This window comes from Podarcis raffonei, chromosome 4 (genome assembly GCF_027172205.1).
Source record: "Podarcis raffonei isolate rPodRaf1 chromosome 4, rPodRaf1.pri, whole genome shotgun sequence".
Taxonomy (NCBI): Eukaryota; Metazoa; Chordata; class Lepidosauria; order Squamata; family Lacertidae; genus Podarcis; species Podarcis raffonei.
The window spans coordinates 14116480-14136784 of record NC_070605.1 but is presented as its reverse complement, the minus strand read 5'-3'; the positions used below and the strand labels follow the sequence as shown (position 1 = coordinate 14136784).

The 20305-nt window shown below is 44.8% G+C and overlaps 1 protein-coding gene across 27 annotated transcripts in view; it reads left to right on the top strand.

Annotated features, from left to right (window-relative positions):
- The window catches only part of DLG2 (discs large MAGUK scaffold protein 2), an 891570-nt gene that overhangs the window by 708403 nt on the left and 162862 nt on the right, over positions 1–20305 (top strand). For 23 of the 27 annotated variants that reach the window (XM_053385482.1, XM_053385478.1, XM_053385484.1 and 20 more), the window contains 3 exons: positions 3513–3668; positions 11910–11978; positions 15874–16030. In XM_053385482.1, coding sequence (XP_053241457.1) covers positions 3513–3668; positions 11910–11978; positions 15874–16030 — 382 coding nt within the window. The remainder of the gene's footprint in view (positions 1–3512; positions 3669–11909; positions 11979–15873; positions 16031–20305) is intronic. The other 4 variants (XM_053385485.1, XM_053385483.1, XM_053385497.1 and 1 more) reach the window with 1 other exon arrangement.

Genomic DNA, 20305 nt, shown 5'->3' with positions numbered 1-20305 from the left:
GCTGAATTTTAGCCCTCATCACAAGCTACCTTTGAAGCTCCTCTCAGTTTCAGAAATAGTTTCTGTGTGTAATCTGGCAGGGAGCGAGGAAGCCCTGTGCATAGCTTGCATATATGGTACTGCACTTGAGATTCTATAGTTCCCAGCCAAGGAACTGACTTGCAAGAAATGCAAAAGAAGTTCTGTCTAACATTGCTTAACAAGCCTGGATTTTCAACAGATTCACACAACATTTTTCCCCCCATTCAAAATCGGTTGACCTTTTCAGTGATTTTGGATGTGCGAAACTGGCTTTGTGAGTGTTTCAAAAGATAATCTGGATTCAGCAGGCTTTCCTATAAAATGTTGGTGACCCTGTTGCAGGCTGAATCTGGTATTTATTTATTTTTTAAGCATTTGCAGGAACTGGTCAGCACTATTGAAAACATCTACTGGAGTTGATTTTGCTATGTCAAAAACAGTTGCCAACATTTCCTCTTACTTTAATGAGGCCATTCAGAACAAATGGCCTTTCGCTGCTCTGCCATAACACCATGTTCCAAATCTTTTTTTGGAGATTTAAATTTCCTTGGAACATGATCGGTTTACTTTAAGCATTATATTATGCAGGTAGACATGTATGTGCATATGTTACAGCGAATTTTCTAAATCTGGAAAATACCATTATTCAAGTATGGAACTCAGAACCAGTATGATTGGAAATGACAGAATATTGGAAATTGGCATAACAGTATTAGTTCCGTTTGGGTTTTTTTTTTAAAAAAAGTTTATACCTCCTCTTTCTACATATTGTAAAGGAGGGTCATATATAACTTAAAACATGTAATATTAACAAAATTAATTGTGGGGCAGTGAAGAGAGACATTGCAAAATTCATGGCCCTGCAACCAACTTTTTATGATAGACTCTTTGAACTAAGTATATATTTTTTTAAATGTGGTCAGTATTCTGTTCTGGCAAAATCCCTTCAAATCAATACTACATGGTTCTCTTTTAAACAAAATTGCTGGGGTGTGATTGATGGTGGCTGGCTCACCACAAAAATCGGTTTAAAGAGAGTGAAAAGCTACATTGTGAGCTAAACTGCAATTGTACCAGTGGAATGCACTTTTAAATGGTTGGCGCAGAACACAGATTTAGGAAGTAAAATCAACAACTGAAACAAGTTTCAGGGTTATGCTGCCTATGTTGCTGCCAAATTCTTGCCAAAAATGCAAGATGTAACTTAGACTGGATCAGAGCAAAGGTCCATTTAGCCTTGTATTTCCCAGCCAAAGACCAACAGAGAAAGCCAGACCTATTGCTCACTATGCCGTATTATTGAAAGCACACCAAACCCTGGAGAGAGAGAAAATGGTTTCTTTCTGTGTAAAAGTCGTCAAGACTCATTGTAATCTCTGTTTTCATGATATTTAAGGGCTTTAAAACAATTGGCTTTTATACCGCTATGAATGTCATAACTATTTGCAATGTTTCCAAAAGAACTCAAAATTATTTTCAGGGATCGTTTTCTTTTATGATGTCATAGAGGGTGAGATTTTGTGTGTGTCTCTTTTTTCAAAGTGTTGTTCTACAGCTCTGTTCTTCCACCATTAGGCGGCCTGCATCACTTGAGTTTTCAGTGCATTTTGTTAGCCAACAGAGTATAGAGTAAAGGCTTGCCCCAGAAGACTGAAGGTCTGGATGCGGGGGCTGAATCCTGCAGACACTCGTGAGTTTCTTTGAAGCTTCTGTAGATGTGCTTTCACAAAGATTTCCCCGGATTTACAAAACTGTTTCTTAGAAGTAAGAAGCAAAGCGCTTGAACCCGGCTGTGCCAGTTGCCTGCAGGAGGAAACCTCTACGGTGAATGATGAAAGGTCCATTGTTTGAGACTTTAGGCTGCTGGATCTGGCTTTGCCATGCAGTGCCTGAACGGAAAGAGAAGTCCAGCATGCTTATTTTGGTTCATAACGGACGGTAGTCTTTGCACCCTTTGCATATTGTGTATTTTAACATTGAAGATGATCAGCTTCTGTTCAAATGCTTGGCTGAATTACAATGACTCTCAGACTAACTATGCATACTGTGTAGAGTGTATTCCCTGATTTATACAGTGTAACTATGACAAGATGTCACCTTTTTGTTCGCTGTTGCCGTTTGGTAGGTCTCCTTGTCTAGAACCGTGGTTTCCAGACCTGTGGGTCTTCGCCAACTAACACAGCAACACAATTAGAGCATATCTTATGGGCAGGAAGAGCATAGGAATCATAGGATGGTAGAGTTGGAAGGGACTATGAGAATCATTTAGTCCACCTCCCTTGCAATGCAGGAACCTTTCGCCCAACACGGGGCTTGAACCTTCAACCCTGAGATTAAGAGTCTTGTGCTCTACCAACTGAGCTATCCCTCATCCCCCAGGAAGCTGAGTTGGGCCCTCAGCCCATCTAGCCCACAGCGCTCCAAAGTCTCCCATCACCTCCCACCTGATCCTTTTAACTGAAGTTGGCAGGAGCTGAATCTAAGAACATAGGGAGCTGGACCCATTGGTCCATCTAGTTCAGTATTGTCAGTGCTGACTGGTAGCAGCTCTTCCGGGAGTCTCTCTCCCAGCCATACCTGGAAGTGCTGGCAATCAAACCTTATGCACACAGAGCCCATGCTCTACCACTGAGCCCAATATGCATAGCCTGTTCCCCACTGGGAATCCAGGACCAAAGAAACAACTTAGTCTATTGCTCAGATCCTCTGCTATTGCTAAATTATACCATCGCTCCATTGCCCACAGAGCACGGGTAGGAGACTGGACTGCTTATATCTATTTGAATCCTCAGCAACTTTTAAGTAAGGGGTGCTCCTTCCCTTTTCCAGGCATTCCAGCAGCATAAAGCTGATCTCCCAATTGCTTCTAGGGCTACAGCTTCGGAGCCACTGTTGTAGAAACCGGAGCCATGTATGTTGTTTCTCCACAATTCATCAGTGCATCACACATAAATGTTTGCTAGAAGGGGCTTCCAAACGCCTTTCAACTTTATGGCTATTACACGTTGTCCTCCCTTGTAGTGTGAATGTGCCTTCCTAACTTTAATGCTAGGATGTCCTAGATCTTTAGTATAAGTGTATGGGTCGAGTTAAAGTTCTTTCAGGGCGGGTTCTGTTGGCTTCCAGAAGGTAAGGACCGACGCTTTAAACCAGTTCGTAGACTGAGAGTTGAATGTTATGGTACAGCTTTGACACCGGTTTGTTACTGCACACTTTTGTCACCGGTATGTTACGGCACAGCGTTGTCACCGGTTTCCTTCCCCCTAGCTGTCTTGTGTACAGTGCTGTGCCTATCACGTTCTTACTCTTTGTGACTAGCGTATTGTAACTTAACAGAAGTTTCTTTTTCCTTCCTTGGTGCGTGTATATAACCCTTCTCTTGTCGATACTTCTCTGCATGCTTTGGGGTGCAAATTAGCTGTGTGGCCAGCTGTTTTGCGCATGTCGGGGTGCCCGTCTAACCTCTTACTCTTCTCTTCTGTTATCACCAGGCCTCCTGAACCCGTTTACAGCACTGTGAACAAATTCTGTGATAAGCCACCTTCTCCTAGGCACTATTCCCCTGTCGAGTGTGACAAAAGCTTCCTCCTTTCAGCTCCCTATCCCCACTACCACCTAGGCCTGCTCCCTGACTCTGAGATCATCAGGTACTGCATGTGCTTCTTCCTCACTTCCTCATACGAGAATGCATGGGCGCGGCTCAAGTGCGCGGTATTAGGCTCCACCTTCCATCCCCGCAGGAAGGCTCCCTCTGCAGAAAAAAACACAACCTTGTGCTCACTTTGCTTCCACCTCACTGGCTTAAGAGGAAAGGGCCGGCCTTATATTTATTCATTTTTATTGTATTTAGAAGATGCTTTCAGCCGCTCAGTCAGAGAGCTCTCTAAGCGACATATAAGTAGGGTTGGGTTTGGGGCCTTGGCAGCAGTGCAGACATCAGAGAAAGGATGTTGGGCAGAAAGGAAGAGATGGACGTGTATCAGTTGGCTGCATTTTATATCCCACCTTTCCTGCAAGTCGTTTTTTCACTCTCCCCCGCATTTTGTTCTCGCAGCACACCCGTTAGGCTGAAAGAAGGTGACTGGCCAAAGTGAACACCATGGCTGAGTGGGAGATTTGAACCTGGGTCTTCCAGGTCCTAGTTCAACAATCTATCCAGTGCACCATATAGGAATTAGCTTTAGAAAGAGTCAAGAGGTTGTTGCCCACCTAGACAAGTGTTGTCTACTCCAAACGGCTCTTTAATGACTGTAGCTAAGCAGATCTCAATCTGGTCGGTGCCTGTATGAGTGATGGCCTGGGTACCAAGTGTACAACCACCTTGAGTTCCGTGATGGAAGAAAGGCGGAATATAAACGCAAGGAAATAAATATCAGGGATGCTGTAGCATGCATTGGCAAAGGGCTGGACGAGAGGACCTTTGAGGTCCTTGTCCATTCTGTGATACCACATGAGAAATCCTGTTGGCCTTTCCTTCCCCCCCTGAGCATCTTGGAGTAGCTTGCTAAAGGTCAAAACCAGAAACAACACAGAGATCTCCCTCAAAGCAGGTCCTGGAATCGAGCTTCGGGGAGACTGTGGGATTTGTCGTGTCTGTACCAGACAGATTTGATTCATTCCCTGCGAGGAAGATGCTTCTCCGCATCCTTACAAAGACAGTGTTTGGTTCCGCTGTGTAGCGCAGCAGGCGAGCGAGAGGGAAATGAAGGGGGCACAGCGGAGGCATCCTAGAAAGCAGGCGGGGGATTGGGGTGGGGAGCCTGCCTCTCGGGGAGATTCGCATCAGCTGAGCACTGCAGGATGCAACTTAGCATTAATTAAAGGATTAAGATTCAGCAGCGGCACAGGCACAGGCTGAGCTAATCCACTGTATCAACCATTTCACACCGCTTCTCGGGGACCGTGCTGCTCATGTACATTTTGTTTCAAGATGCATATCGTTGAGTTAATATCCAAGAGCCATCCAGGGCTTTGCTTGCTCTTTACGAGCTTGCTCTTTAGGTGTATTTAGAGTGCTGCCAGCTGGCCTCTCGCTCCAGCAACAGTAGCCCAAGGTGAGCAAAAGGAAAAACCACAATAAGAGATTTGCTGCTCCTGGCTTTTTCGCTGGGGTGCGTGTGCTGTTTTAGGTACCTCTTGCAACACGAGTGGGGAATCTTTTTCAGCCACATTGCCTTCTGCGCAAGCTTCTGAGGGCTGCATGCCTGTGGTAGGTGGGTCCCAGGAGAGGAAGGGGGCAGAGCAGTTTCAGCAAACACTCCTCTCTACCCTCCATCCAGGCAAGGAAGAGACATTTGTCCTTGCCCACCCCAGGAAGGTTACCCAAAAGGGAATGTGGCCCTAGAGCTAGAAAACTGCAAAAAAAAATATTAGGGATAACTGGGTTATCTATGCCAGAAGGCAGAATCCTATGCACGCTTGACTGTAAGTAAGCCCATTGAATGCAATGGGGATGTATAGGGCTGCCCTATGTGCTGCTCTCAGTACCAAACATGCCCTAGTTGTTTGTTGCCAGGATGCAATATTCACAATGCCCCCTCTGCAAAAATAAAAGAGGTTTGTTGAGTTAGCTTATTTATAATTAAACCTGAACAAAATCTCATTTAAGTTTGAAATTGTCTGCAGCGATGAGCAAATCAGGTTCTGCTTCAGTAGACTGGGGTTTGTGGTTTTTTTCCCCCATGCACATTAAATGGATTAAGGAACGGTCTTCATTTTATCCAGTTGTTTGCTTTGCATTTCAAATTTGACTTTCTGTTAAAGCAAAACTGCCCATGGCTTTTAGAAGCAAAGAGGCTCTGGGTACCTTTGCAAACAGTATGTTGGGGAAATGTTCCTCAAATGCATCCTCAACTGCTTCATATGCCACAAGAGTGGGGGAAGGTGGACCTAAGGCAGCCTTGAGGTTTGATGCGGCTATTGGCTGGATCTCTTGCTCCATTGGCTTACATGATGCAGACTCACCTGGCAGCAGTGAGGAGCAGTCGCACCAGTGCTCTGAGAGAATTGGATTTCCCACTAGGTTAGATTACCGCAAGGTATTACACATGGGAAGGGACATGGGGGGCGCTGTGGGTTAAACCACAGAGCCTAGGGCTTGCCGATCAGAAGGTTGGCGGTTTGAATCCCCGCAACAGGGTGAGCTCCCGTTGCTCAGTCCCTGCTCCTGCCAACCTAGCAGTTTGAAAGCATGTCAAAGTGCAAGTAGATAAATAGGTACCATTCCGGCGGGAAGGTAAACGGCGTTTCCGTGCGCTGCTCTGGTGCACCAGAAGCGGCTTAGTCATGGTGGCCACATGAACTGGAAGCTGTACACCAGCTCCCTCGGCCAATAAAGCGAGATGAGCGCTGCAACCCCAGAGTCAGTCACAATTGAACCTAATGGTCAGGGGCCCCTTTACCTTTTTATTATACATGGGGCTGCCTTTGAAGACAGTTCAGAAACTGCAGGTGGTGCAGAATTCAGTGGTCAGGTAGCTGAGGCAACACGGTCTGAGCTTGTAGTCCCAATCCCGGCCCAGCTGCACTAAGTACTAAATAATTTCTGGGCTCGGTTTCAAAGTGCTGCTTTTGACTTATAAAGTCTTGTGTGGTTCAGGAGCCAAATACCTCAAGGACCACATCTCCCCATGTGAACCAACCTGGACCCTGCAATTGTCACCCAAGTCCTTTGTGTATGTGTCCCCTCCACGGGAGGTGCAGAGGGTGGCAACAAGAGAACAGTCCTTTTCTGTGGTGGCCCCCTTGTTCATTAAATGTTATCCTCAGGGAGGCACATCAGGCACTATCACTGTGTGATTTTAGGCAACAGGCCTCTTATTCACCCAGGCCTTTGGATCTCAATTTTCTGCTTATATTTTAGCAGGATAGACAGGAGTTGGATCTGATAAGTAGGTAGGTAGGTAGGTATAGATAGATGATAGATAGATGATAGATAGATAGATAGATAGATAGATAGATAGATAGATAGATAGATGATAGATAGATATAGATAGATGATAGATAGATAGATAGATAGATAGATAGATAGATAGATAGATAGATAGATGATAGATAGATAGATAGATAGATGGTAGATAGATAGATAGATGATAGATAGATAGATAGATAGATAGACAGACAGATAGATGATAGATCACTTTAGGTTGTTTTATACTTGTTTTAATGTTCATTTTTTGTAAGCTGCTTTGAAAAAGCAACTAAGCAATGTAAAAATAAATAAATAAATAAAGTAGCATCACTCTGGAGCATTGTGGGAAATTCAACATGCAGTTGATTATTCCCAGCCTCAACCACACAAAACTGATTGGTGCACCAGGTTTTTTTTGGGGGGGGGCAGGGATGATTCAGTGATGGGACTCCAGAACCCCAGTAGCTGCTTGCAGGTGCTTGATTCTTCCACCAGACCTGTGTCTGCTACCTGCTGGTAGTATCAATTCAGGTTCCATAAATCATATTTCATTCCAGCCATTCGCGGCCCTAATTTCACTACACCCTTTCAATGTGCATGAATAGTGCGCCCTTTCTGTGTGCATGAATTGTACACCCACCAGCATTGCATGGATGAAAACAGGACTGTCTTTCAGCGAGGGATGGGGGGGAACCTATAGCACTCCCCCCCCCCCAAGGCTGCTGAACTACAACTCCCTTCATCCCCTTGGCTGGGGCTGATGTGAGTTGGATTCCAGTGTCTGTATAGGGTCACAGGTTTCCCAGCCCTGCTTCTGACCAACAGATAAAGCAGATGATAAAGGTTCAGGTGTGACTTCTGTTGTTTCCCTGTTAATTTGCTGACTCCTCTCTCTGACTCCCCACACCCTGCTATCTTAACATTTCAGAATGTGGTGGTGTTGTTTTTTATCTCACTGCCGTGCTTGTCGTTTTTGGCATTTTCCCAAGTCACTTTGAGTAGCGTTTTTCTATGAAAGGCAACTGGTCCATTCACAAACTTACAGCTGTTTACTCAGAAATAAGCCTCGCTCTCTTCAAGGGGGCTTATTACCAAGTCAGTCTACATAAGATTGCAACCTTAAACATCATTGTTATTGCTTTTATTAATAATAAAAACGACGGTGGCGGTTTCTCGAACTTCACAAACCAAATCTTGCTAAGCCTTTAAGGAGATCTTGGAGCGCTGAGCTTGGCATCTCTGCCTTTATTTAATCAGCTCCAGCAGCACTGACTGCATGTGTGCTTTTAAGCCTTGGAGTGCCAAGGTGAAATCACAGCCCTAGTTTCTGTTTGTGAGCGGACTCTGTTATTATATCTAATTCAATAGAAAACAATATTTCATTCATCAGCCTATGCATCATTTTTTATTTCTGCATTGCTTTTTCCCATGGAGTCTGTATTCCCTCCCTCCCTCCCTTTCTCCCTCTTTCTTTCTTTCTTTCTTTCTTTCTTTCCTTCTTTCCTTCTTTTTCTTCTTGTGGTTGAGATTGTTGTGTTTCTGCACGCTTCATGCGCCACCTTTAATTACCGTATTTTTTGCTCTATAAGACTCACTTTTTCCCTCCTAAAAAGTAAGGGGAAATGTGTGTGCGTCTTATGGAGCGAATGCAGGCTGCGCAGCTATCCCAGAAGCCAGAACAGCAAGAGGGATTGCTGCTTTCACTGCGCAGTGATCCCTCTTGCTGTTCTGGCTTCTGAGAAGATTTATTTTTTTCTTGTCTTCCTCCTCCAAAAACTAGGTGCATCTTGTGGTCTGGTGCATCTTAAAGAGCGAAAAATACGGTAATTGAAGCTTCAGTCCTATTTGGCAGTAAGCCCCATTGACTTCAGTAGGACTTATCTCTGTGTAGACATGTAAACACTTCTGCTGCAAGTTTACTTTCTATCACCTCTGCCACCAGCAGAGCCTTTGGGTGCATTCAGTTACAGGGCAGGTTGCATGCATGGAAACCATTCTCCAAAAGATTGTGGAGCAACCACCTTTCTTTTAAGAAGTTGAGGGGGATTTCAGTCCACGTTTAAAAAATGAAGCTGCCTAATTCACATTTGCTGAAACAATAGAAACACGGCCATCCCCCAAATTCCACACGTTTCCAAATTTTGATGTGCGGTTCTTTTGCCAAGTAATATGCGCAAAAATGCATATACTGAAGCAAAAGGGGCATTAAAATGCATATATTAGTGAAAGTAACATTTAAAATACATTATATTAGGGGAATTTGCTTTGCAAAAAATGTGTGTATTAGGTGAAATCTGTACTAAAATATATGAATTTGCATGAGGACTTGTGTTGTTGGTGTTGATGTTGTTGTTAATTAAAAATTTGAAAACTGAGGAACTGAGAAAAACCAAAACTGACATATTCGCCCAGCCCTAGAATTTGCTGAAAAAGCAGAAGGAAAGAGAAGTGATTTGGAAAACATCTGTTTTGGGTTGTCTCTACACCTATCTCAACTCAATTAAAACTTTTTGCTCATACCCCCACTTCCATGGACAATAGTATGCTATCAACTGTGCTGTTGTTTTTTGAAGATACTTGTTCAGATGTGCGCACTCCAGAACATCCAACAAATCAAAATAACAATATGGTTCAAAACATGGTAGAATGTTGCTGGAGATAGGTTAGCCTTGCCTGTCTTTGCCGCAAAGCAAAGAATATTGTGCAATGCGTTCTGCTCCGCTGGAATACTGTGGGAGGGAAGCTCACGACCTCCAACAGTATACAAATTCAAGGCTCATAAATTTAGCTGTGTTGCTCATCATGAATCCATGTAATTTGGGGGCTGTTTTGGTTGCATGTTTGTTCATAAATGCGGATGTTACGTACGTTGGTTTGAATTTGTGGCACACTTCTTAAGACTAATAGGAGAGGGTGAGTTAAAATTCTGCAGCTTGTTTCCTTTCCTTTCCTCCAAAGGAAGTCGTTCCGTCAGCTGGCTTGTTCCGTAGTCCTTCTTTGCACTTTCCCAGGTGGAAAGGGAGTCCGTAAGCTGTTCCTTTTCAAAGCATCCTCAAGACGCCAGACAGACATAGCCAGTTTCCCCGGAGGAGTTGCGAAACGGAACTGTGTTTGACTTGCATTGTGTCAAAAGTATCTTGTGTTGTTTGCCAGCTCTGCCTCATTGGCCCACTTTACATTTTTCTGTTCCATTCAATTAACTCGTCAAAGTCATCTGTGCAGACAGGACAGGGAGGGGGAAGAGAGCAACCATGTTAAATTAGCATCAAGCTAGTCGGTTCTGCAGTTGCTGTGCTTGCAAACTATTTTGGTTACCCGCCATATTCCAATTCCATACACATTTTCCCCAGTCAGGCAGTGGGTGGGTGGGTGGGTGGCCTCTGATAAAGGCACACAGAATGCCTTTATCTATCCCATTCACTTCAATGGAACAAGTGCCTGCATCTCTGCATCCCTCCATTGAACTACCTGGAGTTTTGTATGCGCCTCGGAGGGCACATGAAGATCCATGCTGCAGTGATCGTGCTCCAAAGGGCTACAGAAGGAGCATGTCCCGTTATCTTCAACATAGCGAATACCTGTGAGAACAATGGGATTCCAGGCATGAATTGGATCGTACAAAGATCTATGCAACTGTGGCAGGGTCCCCAGCTGATCCTGGGCTCGCCACAACACTGATAAAGCCAGTGGATCCCACATGATAACTTCAGGGAGGCCATCAGAGGGCTCACAGCTCCACATGAGAGCTGTGAATTTTCCAGATTTTGCTGCTTCGGGCATTAGCAATGCCATCTGGCAATGCTGAAATAACTATCTGGGTCAGTAGCCACTATCAGATATATTTTCAATTGGTGGAACGTTCCATGCAGGATAACCAACAGCCATGACTTTCCAGCATAACAGATCAGCTAAGCTGTGCTGTTGAAGACAAAGAGATATCTAAGCGTGCCTTGTGGGGACTTACTATAAGCCAGTGACATGTATACACTGGGGAGAAATGTGTACAATCTTGATTTTATCATTTTTCCCTGCAGCAGTTTCCGAGAAACAACTAGCTGTTAAGAAATGGGTCAAATTATGCACCCAGTGATGGTCATCCTTAACTGGCAACAGCCCTTCAGGGTCTTGTGCGGAGAGTCTCCTGCACTCTCTGTTATCTGATGTCAGGGGCCAAATGGACCAGCGACTGTTTAGATGCAAAGCATAGGAACACAAGAAGGTGGCTTATGCTGAGCCACACCATTGGTCCATCTAGCTCAATATTGCCTACTAAAGGTAAAGGTAAAGGGACCCCTGACCATTAGGTCCAGTCATGGCCGACTCTGGGGTTGCAGCGCTCATCTTGCTTTATTGGCCGAGGGAGCCATGCTGTGGCCAGCATGACTAAGCCGCTTCTGGCGAACCAGAGCAACGCACGGAAATGCCGTTTACCTTCCTGCCGGAGCGGTACCTATTTATCTACTTGCACTTTGACGTGCTTTCGAACTGCTAGGTTGACAGGAGCAGGGACCGAACAACGGGAGCTCACCCCGTCGCAGGGATTCGAACCGCTGACCTTCTGATCAGCAAGTCCTAGGCTTTGTGGTTTAACCCACAGCGCCACCCGCGTCCCATATTGCCTACTACTAAATTATTATTATTCCTGTGGAACGCCCTCCCATCAGATGTCAAGGAAACAAACAACTATCTGACTTTTAGAAGACATCTGGAGGCAGCCCTGCATAGGGAAGTTTTTAATGTTTGATGTCTTACTGTGTTTGGTGTTTTAATTTGTTGGAAGCCACCCAGAGCGGCTGGTGGAAACTCAAAATGACGACCTAGCCCAACGTACTGTCTCCACTCAGGCACACACATATTGCTTCTCTGAACCCCAGATCTATGTCGTATTTTGGATCGTCCAGAGCTTGTTGCAATAAGACTGAGAGGCTTTGCGATCAAATGTTTTTATTTATTCCTCCTTTCTTTCCTGTCTATGCAGTCATTCCCAGCACAGCACAGTGACCCGGCCACCCACCGTGAGCATACAGCGGAGCCTTTCTGTGGAAGGGTAAGAGTTTCACTTGGGTCGTTATTGCTTTACACCAGTTTTGTGCCACATTAGGTAATATGCGGTTATTTGAGTGTGTACATAGACCGACAACTGTGTGCAATTCATATGTGCATTCCTGCTCCCTAGCTCTCAGAACAGCGCTACCTATGATGCCACAGGCAATCCCCTATCTAGGCAGCTGGCAGGTTCAAATCTGCTTCGTCTCAGAAATAGGTGCTTCTTCCGCTATTCCCTGAACCAGTGGCGTAGCGTGGGTTGTCAGCACCCAGGGCAAGGCAAGTAATTTGCGCCCCCTAACCCGTGGATTTTAGCAGGGGGCAGAGAGCTGCGAGTGCGAGCGCCTCCCCCCCCCCCGATGTTGCGCCCGGTGCGGCCAGTCCCCCCTGCACCCCCCACGCTACGCCACTGTCCTGAACAGCTTTTGTATCTGTCTCAGACAAAAACAGGCAGTGTGCTTTTCCTGAGCACTGTGCTTCCCTACAAAACAACACGCTTCCAGTTCTGGCAATAGTTTGTGGTCTCTACGGAATGGGGTAAAAATACCTGCCCATTCAGAGTGAGGACAGCAAGCATTTGCCCTTGCTCTCACTTGGCTTTGTGACATGGTCACATCTTCCAGTCCTGATTGGTTGTGTGGCAACATGACATCATTCTGATGTCAAAGTAGCTGCTGGAAATAGAGGCAGAAAGAAAGAGGAAATCTGGAAGGGGGCAGCTGACATGGTGAAGGGCTGTAGATCAGTGGTAACATCTCCCTTACATGCAGAAGATAGAAGGCCATAAACCTCTGCCAGTCAGTGCTGAGCTAGATAGATGAAGGGTCTGGCACAGTATAAAACAGCTCTGAATGTATGCGGAAGGGCCTTAGCTCAGTGGTAGAGCACCTGCTTTGCACACAGAAAGTTGCAGGTTCGATTCCCAGCTTCTCCAGATAGGATAAGGAACTGCTACTGTCTGAAATCCTGCTAGTCAGTGTAGGCAATACAAAGCTAGATGGATCAATGGTCTGACACAATACAAGGCAGCTTCCTACGTTCTTCCTATAGACTGTATTCAATGCCAGTCGTACTCAGAGCAGAACTGTTGAAACGAAGGGGCATGACTTAGCTTCATTCATTCCAGTTTGGCCGCACTAGATAGCCCTGAAGTCATGCAAGGTGCCTAAAGATGGACTTTATCTTAGCTTTTGCTCACCTCCATGTCTAAACTGAGCTCCTCTTTTCTTCACGGAGTTGCTGTGTTTGGAAAAAATATCTACTGCTGGGGGAGCTGGAGAATGGCCTCGAGGAACCAGGTGTATCCTATCCCCCTGTGACTTTTCTGTCTTGATAACTCACCAAAGCTTTTATCAGAGTACAGTGGTACCTCGGGTTAAGAACTTAATTCATTCTGGAAGCCCGTTCTTAACCTGAAACTGTTCTTAACCTGAGATATCACTTTAGCTAATGGGGCCTCCCACTGCCGCCGGAGCACGATTTCCGTTCTCATCCTGAAGCAAAGTTCTTAACCCGAGGTACTATTTCTGAGTTAGGGGAGTCTGTAACCTGAAGCATCTGTAACCCGAGGTACCACTGCACATGACATGCAGAGATGGCTGCTGTCTATTGGGGCCGTTTGGGTGGGAGCAAGAAGGCAGAGCTGGAGCCCATGACAAGCAGAGTCAGCCAATGACAGGCGGAGCCAACTAATTCCAGTTCTGTCCCCATCATCCTCCCTGCTGAGCTCTGCAAGGGCAAACCTGAGACTCAGGAGGAAGCAGGCAGGTGGGAGCTGGCTGAGGGCAGACTGAGGTTAGTGGGTTAGCTCCCCAGTCGCCCTAATGGACCAGCCTTCACTGAGTATCCAATTGCGTATCCTCCATATGTTCGGTTTAAAACTCCCCTCAGCCCCAGCCAACAGTCTTGCAGGACTTCAGGAGAAAAAAAGGCTTGATAGTAAAGCCTACACAAAACCAGAGTGGAGTTCTTATGACGGTTGGGTGGCGTGTTGTACGACTCTTTTTGGCAAATGCTGCCAAATGTATTGCTCTGCTTTCCTTTGGATCACATCAGCGAGGTTGAGAGTGGAGTCTTGTTGCAGCCCAGGACCTCCATACACTCTGCCCAGGCTTACACCCCATGGAGGTCCCTTTGGTGCTGCTAATGCAGCAAAAACAATGCAGGAGGCAGCAGTTGTGAGTTCCCGGTCTCTGCAGCCACAGCAGGCGCCGTGATTCCTCAGAGGTTTGACTTCAACCCCAGGTGCACATTCCGTTGTCTCTTCAGACAGATGGATGCCAACAACCAGGTTGAGGAAGGCTGCTCAACAGAGATTTCCTTTTCCTGTTTTGGCTATTTTTTGGGGGGGGGGGTGGCACCCGATCTATTGGGAACTTCTTCAGTGCAATCCCCATTTATACTTCTGGCACCATTTCAGTGGGTCTTGCTCAGGAGAACTTCACAGTGGACCGGTCTCTTTGTAGCAACAATTTTAGCTCCCTTCTCTGGTGGGTAGCATCTATTCCTACTTTCCCCTGGTCTGCACCTAAAACAAAAAAAACATTATATGACCAATGTTGGATGCTACACATGCCTGCAGCTTCTGAAGAATCTCATCTTTGTTGCTCCAAAATCCCTAGAGCATGGTGAGAAATAAAAATAGAGTAAAGCAGGTAGGGGGAAGAGAGAGAAAGAGGAATGAAATGTGTTTAACTATGGATGGGCAAGAACTGTGGGTGCTCAGAAACTGGACTGCCAGCTCCATCTACTGGCCAGATGCAGGAAATTTTATAGCAGTCCATTCTATTTAAAGGAAGGTCTGTGCCCATAGCAGAACTGAGCGGCGGAGTTTTGAATCGATAGAGGTGACTGTGCCACTTTGAAGTAAAGGCCCTCTCGCAGAACCTCACCAAGCGGGAGAAAGACCCTCTTCTAAAGATCTCAAAATCCAGGCAGGTTCACATGAGGTGATAGGGTATTTCAGATAACTTGGACCTATTTGTGATTCTATTGGATTCCCAGTTGCTGCCGATTTGTACATTGGCATGTGTCTATATATGCTTGCCTATGTTGACAAAAAGGGAAGTATCTCATTGGCCAATACGATATTAGGATATGGCAACAGTAAGAATGGAGGATGAAATTGATGGACTATGCAGAATTAGATAAAGTAACAGGAAGGATTCGAAACCTGCGGGACCAGAGATTCTCAGAAGACTGGAGTAAATTTACAGACTATTTGAAAAGTAATTGTGAAGAACAGATTACGCTAGTAGGTTTGCAAGAAGTTTTGTAAGGTGAACTATTTGAAATATTGCAAAAAAGACAGTGAGGAGAATTATTAGTTAAAGATAATTAAAGGTAATATGAAATTAAGAAATGCATAAAACGTGATAAGAACGGAAAATCATCTGAGGTGTTGATGGAAGTCCAAAAAATATTGTATAAGATGAGAAGTTCTGTTGTATGAATGTTAATTAATATGTTAAAAACTAATAAAAATGTATAAAACACAAAGAGATAGCTGAGGGAGAAGAAAGTGTGGGGGGGGGAAGGATATGGCAACAGCACAGTAAGCCGCCTAAGACTGAATCAAACACAATGGTCCATCTAGCACTTCTTATTATGGAAGGAAATGGAAAGGAACTACTCAATAGGAGACATATACAATCCAGGCAGCCCAAGACATTTCGGCACCTGAGGCTGGCTTTAAAATGGTCCCTCCCCAACCCCACAAGGGAAGAAGAGGTCAGGGAAGATCTAAATCAGGAGCAAAGGGGCAGGGGTCGAGAAAGAGGATCAGCTGTCCTGGTGGACCCTTCTGCCCGAAGCAGTCTTCTCTCTTGCCTCATAGGTGGGCTGGTCCTGAATCCAGGTCTCTTAAATGAATGAGCAATGTCCTTTTCTTTCCACAGAGAACCTCGCAAAGTTGTCCTGCACAAGGGATCAACAGGTCTCGGTTTCAACATCGTAGGCGGTGAAGACGGCGAAGGCATTTTTGTATCCTTCATCCTAGCGGGTGGGCCAGCCGACCTCAGTGGAGAGCTTCAGAGGGGAGACCAAATTTTATCTGTAAGTATTTCCTATGCACGGATTTAATTTTTAGTTAGTGTAGACCAGTGTTTCCCAAACTTGGGTCTCTAGCTATTTTTTGGACTACAACACCCATCATCCTCACCACTGGTCTTGCTAGTTAGGGATGATAGGAGTTGTAGTCCAAAAACATTTGAAAATGCAAGTTTGGGAAACGCTGGCACAAGCCATACACTGTGAGCTAGATGACCAATTGCTCTTAGATTTAGCACAACTTCCCAGGTTCCCAAATGATGCTTTGGTTACCAGCCAAATCTGTCACTATGATAGGCTGTTCTACTCCAACAGCCACCGAGGGTCAAAAGAAGGAGAGATTTGATCACTCCTCCAGTTCCTGGTCCAGCAAACAGGGTCTGTGTTGGCAATGTCTCTCCTTGGTCTATCTGCAATCCTGCCTTTTAGCATCATAGCAACTTGCCAAGTTACACTGTTGGTCCATTGACACTGTCTACATTAGACAGGCAGTGGCTCTCCGGGGTTTCAGAAAAGTTCTTCCCAGCTCTACCTGAAGATGCTAGAGATTTAACCTGGGACCTTCTTGTGCAAGGCAGATGCTCAGGCGCTGAGATATGGCCTTTCCAAATCAGGGCAGGGAGGAAGACAGAGAGGCATCTTCTCTGATCCTGTCGAGTCCTGCCTGCCTACTTTTCCATGAGACTGGAAAGCAAATCTGGGTTTCCCGCAGCAAAAACTCACATGCTGAGAACCCGAAACAGTTCATTGCAGGAGAGAACTCAGGTTGACATTCAGCTCCCCTTTTCCCCCTAAAGAGCAAAGAACCAAGCTTTATTGATGTCTTTAGTTATTTATTTTTATTTTTATTTGCTTTAAGAGAGCCAGTGTGGTGTAGTGCTTAAGAGCGGGGGACTCGTAATCTGGTGAACCGGGTTCGCTTCCCTGCTCCTCCACATGCAGCTGCTGGGTGACCTTGGGCTGGTCATACTTCTCTGAAGTCTCTCAGCCCCACTCACCTCACAGAGTGTTTGTTGTGGGGGAGGAAGGGAAAGGAGATTGTTGGCCGCTTTGAAACTCCTTAAGTGGAGTGAAAGGCAGGATATCAAGTAAAAACTCCTCCTCCTCCTCCTCTTCTTCTTCTTCTTCTTCTTCTTCTTCGTCTTCATCTTCGTCTTCTTCTTCAGATCAAGTCTGCCATCTAGTGGGTTTGAATGTGCATGGCATACACCCCAGGCACACTCTCAGATAAGCCATGCAGGGCTTGTTATCTCTGTGTTCTTAATGAATTGGACTGCAGCTCCGCGATTCGTTTTCCAAATTTGCAGTGCATTATATATGTATATGTGTATATGTATATGTATATATATATTTATATATGCACATAAGAAGGTTAGATTAGCCTCAACCAGGGCCAGGGCCTTTTCAGCTCTGGCCCCAGTCTGGTGGAACGCCCTACCACAGGAGATCAGGGCCCTGCGGGATTTGACATCTTTACTCAGGGCCTGCAAGATGGAGCTGTTCCGCCTGGCCTTTGGGTTGAACTCAGTCTAACCCCCCCCCCCCCCCATTTTATTTTATTTTATTTTATTTTATTATTTTATGGAACCCGTTATATGGGATTTTATATATAAATTTTCCCTCAGCTCTTTTTGCTGGCCCATGTAAGACCAGCATTGATAGTCGGCCCCGGTGAATATTTGACGTTTTCTCCCCTTATGACTTTGATCTATAGGCTACCACTAAAATGAGGATGCATTTTAAGCTGCATTTTAAACTTTATTCTAATTTATATTTCAGTCCGCTGTTTATTTGGGTTTGTTTTTTGTTTTGTTTTTAAACTGTTTTTCTTGTATTTATATTTGGTGTTAGCTCCCCTGAGCCCTGTCTTGCCAGGGAGGGCAGGGTATAAATAAAATTATAATAATTATTATTATTATTATTATTATTATTATTATTATTATTATTATTATTGCTTTGTAAGCCTTTGGATATGTTTTGTGCATTTAGCGCCTGCAACATTACCATAACTGCCCTTTCCTTTTTACACTAATAGCGTGGAATTTGGAAATAATTCTTCTCTAAGGAATGTGCACAGTTAAATGAACACACATTTCCAGGAACCCCAAAGCTGGTTCCCAATTCAGGTCCATGCTATCCTGATAGGAGCTGGTTTCCTTATCAACATCCGTGTCAAACATTTCAAGAGTGAGAGTTTGATAGACATGAGACCACCATGAAAAAAAGCCTTGGAGCTGATCTTATGATCAGGGATGGAGGCAAAGGGTCGTCTGGTCCAAACCCTTGCCATTTTTAAGGGAGGCTTGGAGGACCTTTGCCCTCCAGATGTTGTCAGACTGCAAATCTCATCAGCTCCAGCCAGCATGAATGATAGTCAGGGATGCTGGAAGCTGGAGTCCAGCAATGTCTGCAGGGCCGAAGGTTCCTACGTCATCAATATCTCCAGGACAAAGATAACAGACTGGAATGGAACTTGACTGGCACCCAGTAAGCCTAGGCAACAGCAGCAGTCTTGAAGTGCAGAGTCATTGTTGCCTGCAGTCATCTCTGGTCGGGTGCCAAGGAATTTTAGTTTATTTTAGTTTATTTTGTAGCCGCATTCTCTGCAAGAGACAAATAAGCCACTTGGCATAATCTTGGCATGCAAAAAACAAAACAAAAAACCAACACCCAATGCTTTGTGTTTCATCAGTCAAATGGAAGAGAAGCAATCATCCAATTAGGCTTTGTGTATTTCCTCCAGCGAATTTGGAATGGAGCAGCGTTTGAGTTAATCAAGCTCTTATAACAACAATAAATGCATTCTTCCATATCCATCCCAAGTAAAAAAATAAGGGGGGGGAATGTTGTTCAAGCCTTTTCCAAGGCAGTTATCACTAAGCAATTTACTGAAGCAAGGCCACTGGTGGTTAGATTTCAGCAAAAAAACCAACAACACAAAAACCACACAAAAAACCAACAACAACTTAGGTTTGCTTGCCAAAATACTTCAGACGTGGAAAGGTAGGAAAGACCCAGCCAACAGACAAAACAAAAAAATTTTTTTCTTCCAGTAGCACCTTAAAGACCAACTAAGTTAGTTCTTGGTATGAGCTTTCGTGTGCATGCACACTTCTTCAGAAGTGTGTAACCAGCCAACAGAGATGCAGTGAGTTGTAGTCAACTAAGTTTTACTCTGAACAAACCCACTGAAATCAATGAACATGAATAAATTGCGTCAATTGATTTCAATGCGTCTACTCTGAGTAAGACATAGTTGAATACCACCCATTGCTGCGACCCTCCAGTCATCAGAGACGTATTGTTCTTATTTCTTTCACTTCCTGTGAAGCATCTTAAAGCCATTTCACAACACAGTCAAAAGCCATGTCGCCTCTAAACAGTTGCCTCTATAAAATGCCATTTCAGATAAATACAGATACTGGCTAGGATATATATATAAAATGCCCACATAGAGGGTTTGTTGAAAGAAGAAAGTCTTCAACCAGAGCTGGAAAGAAAAGAAATCTAAGAAGCACCTGTCTTTCAGGAGTTTGCAGGGAGAAAGCCAGTTCTCGTTGAAAATGCTATCTTTTCATGAATAAATATGTGATGGGGACATATTCAAACATGCCACCACTACCCCATCTGCAATATGAAGTGGTTAGTCCAGTAAAAACATATCTAGTTATTTCAATGGTGGGGGTGCTAGAGGTCACCGCAAAAGAGCTAAATTGCTTGGCTGAGTAAGTGTGTGACCTTTGAAAGTCAGGAGGCCAGAATACAGATAGGTAGCCGTGTTGGTCTGCCATAGTCAAAACAAAAAAAAAAAATTCTTTCCAGTAGCACCTTAAAGACCAACTAAGTTAGTTCTTGGTATGAGCTTTCGTGTGCATGCACACTTCTTCAGATACACTCAGCCAGATACACTCAGTGTATCTGAAGAAGTGTGCATGCACACGAAAGCTCATACCAAGAACTAACTTAGTTGGTCTTTAAGGTGCTACTGGAAAGGAAAAATTTTTTTTGTTTTGAGGAGGCCAGAAGTGGGTGATCTATAGCCCTAAACATAATTAAACGTGTCCCTTGCCCTAATTTCAAAAGGCTTCTGCAAGAGATCAGATTAGACCTCCAGCAACAGTGATTAATTTCTTCCCTGGCTGCCTGGTGGACTGGAAGGAAGGAGGGTAGAGGGGGAAGGAGAGAGAAATCTCCACTGGACCGCTTCGATCTGCAGAACTGCTAACACAATACCAGTTCCACACATCCCTTCTAGTCCTTCAAGTCAGTTAGATATGTAAG